At 33.0% G+C, this 10,480-nt stretch overlaps 1 protein-coding gene across 1 annotated transcript in view; it reads right to left on the bottom strand.

The window, feature by feature from the left end:
* LOC138324788 (receptor-type tyrosine-protein phosphatase epsilon-like) overlaps positions 1 to 10,480 on the bottom strand; it is a 37,527-nt gene that overhangs the window by 2,080 nt on the left and 24,967 nt on the right. Inside the window, exons 20-28 of the mRNA XM_069269937.1 lie at positions 9,996 to 10,141; positions 9,063 to 9,198; positions 8,277 to 8,399; positions 7,673 to 7,772; positions 6,707 to 6,780; positions 3,414 to 3,545; positions 2,916 to 3,041; positions 461 to 618; positions 217 to 352 (exon numbers count right to left, since the gene is read on the bottom strand). Coding sequence (XP_069126038.1) covers positions 217 to 352; positions 461 to 618; positions 2,916 to 3,041; positions 3,414 to 3,545; positions 6,707 to 6,780; positions 7,673 to 7,772; positions 8,277 to 8,399; positions 9,063 to 9,198; positions 9,996 to 10,141 — 1,131 coding nt within the window. The remainder of the gene's footprint in view (positions 1 to 216; positions 353 to 460; positions 619 to 2,915; positions 3,042 to 3,413; positions 3,546 to 6,706; positions 6,781 to 7,672; positions 7,773 to 8,276; positions 8,400 to 9,062; positions 9,199 to 9,995; positions 10,142 to 10,480) is intronic.

Raw genomic sequence — 10,480 nt, 5'->3', positions numbered from 1 at the left:
CTATAAATATAACAATAACTAAAATATTTCATTCGACATTGCAGATTGTTTATTCATTTATCAATAAAACCTTAATGCCACTCGTACCTTACATACACTGTATGTCTGTTGTATATTAATATAATAAATGTGGAGTAAAGTGTATGTTGGAAAAGCGAACTTATGTAATTATCAATGAATGAAGGACGGCAAAACAGTAATGTTACACAAACTTACGTAACTATCGATGAAGGAAGGGCGGCGATACTGTAACTGTCTCACCACCTGGACCAGACTGGTTTGCTGATTTAGATTCAAGTTTTCTATAGCATTGGCCACCGTGCAGAATATACCACATTTTGTGGACCCGTTTCTGTAAAACCAGAACTTTTATGTATGACAAAATTATACAAAAACATGACTCTATATAATATTGCATTCACTAAAATTAATGGATTGACAAAAATTCAAAGAAGCTTACCTGCAGACAACGGTGATTAGACCCTTTGAAGACAAACTTTTTTGATATCCCTGCGAAGCATACACTATTTGGGTTATAGAGCCCTCATCGCAAACTGTCTGTCCGTGCGGCCACTTGCACATTCTGAACACCTTGATTTTTCTGGAGCTGTCATCGCCCTATAAAAATCACACAATGAATTAATTTGTGAAGAAACATGTAATACCTTAAATGATTATTTTTTCATCTTTTTTATTTTCTATTAAAAACAGGAGCCGGACGGATAAGTATTTTTCTTCAATAACAAAAATTACTTACTTAACACTATTATTATCATTAAGATCAACATTGGAATTACAAAGAAACATTTCATTAAAATAGAACAGGAATTCTTCAAACTTCCATGAGTTGCTGGCTGAATCCTTATTTGAACCCTATCAAAGGTAATTATGTTGATGAGAAATTCGAAAGAGGTCAATATAGTCATACTTAAGATAAATTTCACTTCTTTAAAAGAAATCCTTCAGCGAAACAAATCTTAATGTGCATGTATTAATTCTAAATCTTACACACCTATTATTAAAAATCAATCATTGAATATTTCTTTATTTTTAGGTTTTTAGGGTCAGGATGACCTATTGTCATCATGCACCGTCCGTCGTCGTGCGCCGTACGCCGTTTGCCGTATGCCGTGCGTAAACTTTTCATTGAAACGACTTCTTCTCAATATATATAAACTTTATTTATTTTACATCGATTACGAAACAAGTTATACAACTTATGTAAATCACTCTCAATAACCGAAACGCCCAGGATACTCATATTGCCTGCAGCATGCTGGGATGAAGGGCTACAAATTTGTTGATCTTCATTTAATGTCACAGGCGTCAAATAGGTTAAAATCTTTAAGCGACTTCTTTAGAATTACTAAGTGGCCTAGAGACCTGGCTCAAATTTCCCGAAGGAAAGTGCAGACTTAAGTCAAAAACTTAAGTTTTTTTCCTTATACAACTTTTGTGTAAATTTTTTAACTTTAGTCAGTTTTTGACTTAGGTTTGTTTCTGGAAATGGAGGTCAGATATTGTGCAAGTGACATGCTGGAATGAAGGGCTACCATGTTTGTTCAAATGAATGACCTTGACCTTCATCCAAGGTCGCAGGGTCAAATAGGCTAAAATCGTTAATTGACTTCTCAAAACCAAAAGGCACAGAGTACTCATATTGGGTGTGCTGCATGCTGGGATGAAGGCCTACCAAGTTTGTTGAAATAAAAGGCATTGACCTTCATTCTAGGTTATAGGCGTCAAATAGGCGATAAACTTTAGACGACTTCCTGTGAATCACTAAAAGGCCTAGGCCTGGTATAGGGCCTGTGACATGCTGGGATGTATGGCTACCGAATTTGTTAAAAAATGACCTTGATCTTCATGCAATATCACAGGGGTTAAATACATTTGTAGGTTAAAATGTTTTGAACGACTTCTTGAGAATAACTAGTAGGCCTAGAGACCTGATATAGGGCCTGTGACATGCTGGAATGAAGGGCTACCAAGTCTGTTCAAATGAATGACCTTGATATTCCTTAAAGATCATAGGGGGTAAAATATGTTAAACATACAACTACTATGTATTTCAGTTTTACTCTATATTGTATTAAGTCATGTGACTGTTAAGGCCCATTGGGCCTCTTGTTTCTTCTTAATAACTTCCTTTCGACATTATTAGTAATCTAATACACAGGTTAAATGGATATCAAGAATTGAAATCAATAAATATTGCTTTAGCTCTTAAAGACACAACCATTCAACCAACTGAACCAAATAGTGTCTACCCGATTTAACCTCATACCTGTATTCCTGTAGCATTACCTATATGCCTGTTACGTCACATGTATACCTGTATCACCACCTTTATACCTGTATCATCACCTGTATACATGTATCACCACCTTTATACCTGTATCATCACCTGTATACGTGTATCATCATCTGTATACCTGTATCATTATTTGTATGCCTGAATCATCATCTATATACCTGTATCATCACCTATATACCTGTATCATCACCTGTATACCTATATCATCATCTGTATACCTGTATCATCACCTGTATACCTATTTCATCACCTGTATACCTATATCATCACCTGTATATCTCTATCATCACCTTATAATCATCTGTATACCTGTATCATCACCTGTATACCTATATCATCACCTGTATATCTCTATCATCACCTGTATACCTGTATCATCACCTGTATACCTATATCATTATCTGTATACCTGTATCATCATCTTTATACTTGTTTCATCACCTATATACCTGTATCATCACCTGTATATCTATATCATTATCTGTATACCTGTATCATCGCCTATATACCTGTATCATCATCTGTATACCTGTATTTTCACCTGTATAATCACCTGTATACATGTTATATCACCTGCATAGAATAAAATTAGACTTACTGCTTTAGACAGGAAGACTTCTACGACTGAGAGTGAGCCTTCCACACGAGTACTGTCCTTGATATACACAGTGAAGTTTCCTATCGTCAACTCTGAATCCACTTGTGATGGAACCAGATCTGGGTCCTACGTTAAACCAACAGAAATGTATCGCACATTTCATTTTATAAAATACACATTGAATTTCATAAAACATTGCTCAAATTGTTACCCCTGAGTTTCGAAATACCAAAACATAGTGGGTAAAGTAGTTTTTTTAGTTTAATTATCCGTGAACATAAAATATTTCGTGATCAGTATTAAAAATCGATGTTATTACATTTTAAGATCTGAGTAAATTATTAACGATTGAGCAAATATTGATGGGAGTCACAGTTTTGTCATCAGATGATTTCAAACGACATATTATTAACATGTATAAATTACATGAAGGAAAATCTTCATTGTATCGATAAAATATTTCATTATTTTTTTTTTGGAATGTTGATAGATACTAACATTGATGTCGTCATCGCTGTCCAGGATCACTATCGCTGTGGACTTGTAATCGTAGATCATCGCCCAGAAATCATCAACTGTGTCCGGGAGTGGCCACTGAGTAGCTAGGTATCCATTACAAGTCTGGACGCTCTGTAATACAAGGGAGATTATTCTATGATATTGATATTCAAGGGAGATAACTATATCTGTAATGCAAGGGAGATTAATCAATGACATTGATAGTCAATGGATATAAATCGATGACGGTGATAGTCAATGGAGATAAACAATGGCATATATAATTAAGGGAAATAAATCAATGTCGATGATAATCAAGGGAGAAAATTAGATTGTTAATACAACGGAGATAAATATTTCAATGACATTGATAGTCAAGGGAGATAAGCAACAACATTGATAGTCAAGGGAGATGAATTAATATCATTGAAAATAAGGGTGATAACTAGATTTGAAATACGATGGAGGTAAATCAATATAATTGGTAGTCAAGGGAGGTAATCAATGACATTGATAGGCAAGGGAGATAATCAATGACATTGACAGTCAAGGAAGATAATCAGTGACACTGGAAGTCTTATCAATGTTACTCCGATACTTTATCTCTGATAACAAAAAGTGATATCGGAGTTAATGCATTCGATGAATAACAATGTCATAAATATGTTATAGCTATTTGGTAACGCGAAGAGACCTGGAGTATAAATTAAGATAATTCGTATTTTATTAAATCAAAACTTTCCAGCTTTGCTGAAAATTAAAAATATATATAGTAATTCCAAAGTTGAACTTTGATAAAAAATTAATTAAACTTAAGTCTCTGATCAAAACTTGGAGTAGAAGGTCTCTGACCCCAATAGCCAGAATTCATATAATTAAGTCATTGCTTGTATCGCAACTTCATCATCATCTTATTTCGCTTCCAAATCCAAACGAACTTTTTCTGAAGAATCTAAACTCAATTTTGTTTCATTTCTTATGGAATGGTGGGTCAGATAAAATTTAGAGAGATGTTGTGGTTCAAAATTACATGAATGGAGGCTTGAAAATGATAATTATTGACACTTAATTTTTATTTGCTCGCTAAAATTGAATTGGATAAGGAGACTATTCCAAACCAATGAAAAATGGCAATCTATTTTGAAAACTTATATTGATATTGATTTATTGGCCAACTGTGGTAGCGAATATATTTATTTATGTATAAACAAATGTAAAAACCAGTTTTGGAGGGACGTCTTAAGATCATGGCATAGACTTAACCAACAACAGGAAAAGATGGAGAACAATGAGTCAGTTTGGGAAATACCACTCTGGTATAACAAAAAGATATGTATTGGGGGGGGAAACTATTTTTTATAAATATTGGTATAAAAAAGGCGTTGTTAATATTTTTGATGTAATGAAAGATATATCCACAGGATCTTTTTATTCTTTAAATGAATTCTCACAGAAATACCAGATTGTGACAAACCTTTTGCAATATTACAACTCTACATCAGCCAATAAGAAGGTCATTTTAGGTTTGGATTTGAGTAATTATAGAATTGTCTGTCCCTTTATACCATCAAATTTAAAATCATTTTTCGAGTGTCCAAAAATGAAAGGCTCAAAGATATTTTACAAAAAGCTTATGAAAAATAACACAACACCATCTAGTAAAAGAAAATGGACCTTGATATTTGATGATTTGAATGATACTGATTGGACAAATATATATAAAATCCCTTTCCAGGTCACAAAAAATACAAAGCTTCAGTGGTTTCAGTTCCGAGTGGCTCATCATTTTTTAACAACAAATTCTTTTTTATTCAAAATTGGTCTGGTTACCTCCCCTGTTTGTATACTGTGTAATTCTGAAAGATAAACTATTATACATATTTTATGGGAATGTATTGAGGTACAGTCATTACTACAAAGTTTTGAAATATTCTTACAGGCTTTATTAATTCCCTTTGCTGTAAATAAAAAGTCATTTCTATTTGGGTTGATCTCTGATAATCATCCATCAATAAATAGGGTTGATAATGAAATTATTATTATTATTAAACAATATATTTATAGGATGAGATGCTTTCATAATTCAATACATTTAAATTCTTTAATTAATACAATAATAGACCATTATAATATATTCCTATTGGAAAAGGAAAAAAGGAAAAATTTGATACAGAGTGGAGTAAGTGGAAAAAACTTATTGATTTCTCTTAAAGCCTGTTTCAGTGTTCTTTTATTATATATTCTGCTGACTTATTAAGATTTTTTAAAGACATTAATGTACATATAATTAAGTATTTAAGATTGTTTTTGACATGGCCGAATACCACAATTCTGCTAGCCTACCTTCCTCCTTTCTAAATCTTTATCTTACCTCCTGACTATACTTTCCTTTCTTTTCTTTCTGCTCTACTTATAAGTGCAATATACCTCTATCAATATATATATATACTATATGGCTTAACTTACACCTAATTTACTATTATCACCTTACTAATAACCGTCTTCATGAGTGAAAGATAGTATGAGAGAAGAGAATATATGATTATGTATGCTTCTTTTTATGTGTGGACGGAATAGTGTGATTGTTCTTGAATGATTAATATAAGATGAAAGTATGAAGTGTGATAATTGACAGTATGATGAGATAATAAAGACGATGTGATGATGAATATTGATGATGAAGATGAAGATGTTGATGATAATAATTATGTTGATGATGATAAAGATGATGGTGGTATTGATGATGAAGATGATGTTATGATGATGAGATAGATTATGGTTGTGATAATGATGATGATGATGATGATGAAAATCATGGAACGATGTTGTTGTGATGATGGTGACGATTGATGATGTGATGATGATGATGATGATATGAGTAAGATGTTTTGAGAATGAGCGTGATAGGGATATTGAATGTGAATAAGAATGCAAGAATTTATTTATTATGTGGTATATTGCACATGAAAATGAAATAAAAAATAAATTATAAAAAAAATATATATATATACATAGTAGCTATTTGTGTTGAACGGAAGTGGATTAATTAATAGGTTGTGGAAAGAATTAAATGTTGAATATGTCAGTGATAGTGATGTAAATGAATAAAATGTTGGGTTTTTTTTGCCCCCCCCACCATTTATTTTGAAAGATGGGGGATAGTTACATTGTATTAAGAGGTGAGAATATTATTGAAACAACAGTAGGTCTATTCTTTGATATTTGCGAATTTGCAGTTTACAACAAAATCCGACCACTGTGTTGCCGATGATTACGTTTTACTGATACTTTACCGGTAAAAACACTGCATTGATATAATCTGTCTTGTTTGCAGCATGGGATGTCAGTAAAGGGCGGTATGGGCGACCTACAAAGAATTGAAAAAACAAACCATTTGAAAATAGCAATTTTAAAGATCTGCCTTCAACGCGTCATACAACAGGACTTAGGTTCCTAAAGTAATGATAACACAAAACACCTTAGTCAGAAGCTTGGTAGATTGTTTCGTTATTCAATCGGTTATTATATCAATTTTCAATGAGACCAAAAGCTATTATAGGCTATAACAGGATGAATCGATGTGTAGATACGGTATTTACTTAGTATTACTCATGAATACAAACAATAAGACAATATACAGTAAAACTCGCTTACAACGAATTCATAATGATAAAGTAGCCAAGGTTCATGTATAATGTCTGCAACATTAGTATATAACGAAATGTGTTTATAACGAAGTATATCCGTGTTATACTTAAACAAAATACGACGAAGCCGAGCGTTTATCAACAAATTATAGATAATAGGTACAAGGCGAAAGAACCAAATGTTCCAGAAGAGAAAGTATCTATCACGGTAAGGGTACTTGTCGTAACACTTTCCCATATTTACAGTTATTGTTCCTCACGCCATGTGTTTGAGAGCGTAGCATTCAACATTCAATGAAGACGACATGGATTTCGCTAACAAAAACATGACGTTACAATCGATACTAATCCACACGGGAGGTAACTCTAATAAGCAAAGACATACTTGTTAAAATATATTTTTGCCCAATTTCAATTTTGCCCTCGTAAGCTCGAGACCATATTTAACCGTTTTATTGATACATGTATTCAAGAATGATTTATTCTATAAATTAAGCCGAAAGTCGGACAGTAAAATCACAATATCTGTTTCCATGGAAACCTTTATATTTGGCGAAGTTGTGCGAGTACAAACGTCGCGTGGTACGTAACCAGATAGAAGTATAGATTTACCAGGTATTATCTTTTGGTCTCTGTTCTTGCTTTGGTTTTCCGACGTCTGCCCATCGTTCAGGTCTTTTTTGGATATTGTTGGACGGTTAACATTAAGCTTCTGTTAAATACAAAATTGAAATAGCTGCTGTTAATTTGCATCTTTTTACATATCAATATATAAGTAGAACAATGACAAGATCGACGATGAAGCAAGATCCTTAAATTATAAAATGGTAGGCATAGCAACAGTTACCTTAGTTACTGTATAGCTGGTTGTTTTCGTGTTTCGAAAATCTCGCGATTTCGACTAAAGACGGGAAAACGAGAAAAAATTAGCGAATCTTAATTTCGCGATATGGATGTGAAACTATATATCATTTTTCAATTTCTAATTATTTCGCAGATAATATATTTAAGACTACACCTTTATCTTATGTTATCGTGAAAATTATAATTCCAAAGAAAATTGACTACTATGCAATTATATCTTTTAAAAAAATACACCCAGTAGGATTTATATGTTCTTTATTATTCGATTGCGTAAATTTGTTTCAAATCCTGTCTTTATTTAAAATTCAGAATAGTGTTCAACTGTTTAATCAATTCAATCATTAATACTTGCCTTATATTCCTGAACTAAGCGTGGTGATTTTAAACATTTAGAATCGAAGTCTCCAGCCGATTGATAAGTGTTGTCAATGAGGAAAAGTTCCACGAGAGCTCGGTAAATGAAAACGTACTGGGACTAAATTGATAGAAAATAAAATTAATTAATGAGATATATTGATTTAATTTTTCCTTAGTTTTAGATAATATGATAATTCTAAAATTCTCAAAAACATACGCATACTTTTACGCTTAAGCATGTAGGAATACATTAAGTTTGTGATGTTAGTGAAAACAATTCATCTCCTAAACATTTTCATCTTTCAAGAACACATTTGAATGCCTCCAAGGAGGTTTGAAATCTTTTTAAAGGTTATTATTTTGTTGGGCAGTTAAATTGAATATTCTATTACCTTTTTTTAACATAAAATGGTAAGGAAGTCTACTTTTCTTGATTTATGTTCCAAAACTTTTTAAAACTGCAATATTGTTGTATTGTATTACATAAAGCTGTATGTTCTTAATCAAATTTGTCTGTGCATTATTTTTATCCTATGATAAACCATATGTATAAAAACCAAATCAAAATGCAAAATCGTACAATTCTTTTCTTTGAAAGAAATTTAATAGTCTAAGCTTATTCCACTAGTCACAACTCTTTTCGCATTTTAGAAAAGCAGTTATCTTTGAACAGCCAGCTATATATCTATACATTTTGCAAATTTTGAAATTCGTATTACCAAGAAGTTAGAGAGTATAGGTATCGTTCATTGTATCTAGCGTATTAGCCTGTGAATTTTACCTCTTTCTGAACCATATCCATCCTATCCTCCCGCAAACTCCGCACATAGGCGGGAGGATCCACCCTACCCGTGAGCCTCCCGCTTTCGAACAAAACATCTAACGCAATGAACGTTCCTGTACGCCCGACACCTGCACTGAAAGATGGGCGAGACAAAGAAATTGTGATTCAAGGCTGATTTTACTACACAAATATTTTAACGTAATTTCATTAGCTGTAGGAAATCTGTATTCCCTGGATATGACTTCCTTTCAAATATACTTAAAAGGATGTTACATCAACTATGAAAATGGAAATGTTTCTTGATTTAAGATTTTCTTTTAAAAATATTGGACACGTATTACAGTCGGTAAAGTGGTTTTACATAATTTGTAATATGTAATGTTAGTATCCACGGCACTCTGCTTTGGTCTCGCCCCGCTCTGGTGAGGGAAACCAATTTGTAATGGTAAATACTATGCCTTACTATTCTTTTATATCCGTTTTCTATCTCCTAACCTCCATACCATTTAAGGGTCCGTGAACTCTATGAACGCAATTTATTTAAACTGGTTAAAATTAATTAACAAATTACTAGTAAAGACCAAGTTGAGCATTATAAAATATGCCACATACCAAACAACAATTTAGCCGACAAACTCGTGATTTGTATGGACTGGTCCAATTATCTAATGTTGTTTTTCAACCCTGAACTGCTCTATGCCGTCTTTGCATATTGCAGAGTTATCTGCCCTTGCGGGTAGGTATTGAATGTGACGTCATGTGTTTGCGAGCGTAACGTCATACTTTTCAGAGAAAACGACATGAGTTTCGATCACAAAATAATGACGTCACAAAGGATACCTACCAGCAAGGGAACTAACAATGTAATGTGCAAAGACAGAATATGGAGAAAGTAAAAGTAATGCCTGTAGTATAATTTTACATTCTTACCTGCAGTGGACAATCATAGGCCCCGACAAATTTGAATTGGTCGACCTGACATGCAGCAGAAGAAGGACAAATTGCATGACGTCAGGTGTTCCGTGGTCTGGCCATTTGGTGAAATGGAACTGTTTGATCACTCGCGTCGTACTCTCCTGCAGTAAAATGTATTTAAGGATTAACTGGAATAGATTTTTTATGTTATGGAGATATAACACAAAAATCTGAGTGTACCCTAAATAAACCGCGAAGCGGTTTATGATTGGAGTATACTCAGATTTTTGTGTTATATCTCCATAACATAAAAAATCTATTCAAATTAATCCTTATAATTCAATTTACTAAAGATAATCTCTTCATCATTTAAAATTCATTTTGGGACTCTTTTATCTATGAAATTATTACGCCGTCATCTCAGCCAATCAGAAGCGACGTTACAAACGGCGACGCCATTTTTTCCTTTATGGGCTGATAAAGTAAATTTTTAAGCCAAT

Source organism: Argopecten irradians, chromosome 6, assembly GCF_041381155.1.
Source record: "Argopecten irradians isolate NY chromosome 6, Ai_NY, whole genome shotgun sequence".
NCBI lineage: Eukaryota > Metazoa > Mollusca > Bivalvia > Pectinida > Pectinidae > Argopecten > Argopecten irradians.
The sequence above is the reverse complement of the archived record's forward strand: the minus strand, read 5'-3'. Positions and strand labels throughout refer to the sequence as shown.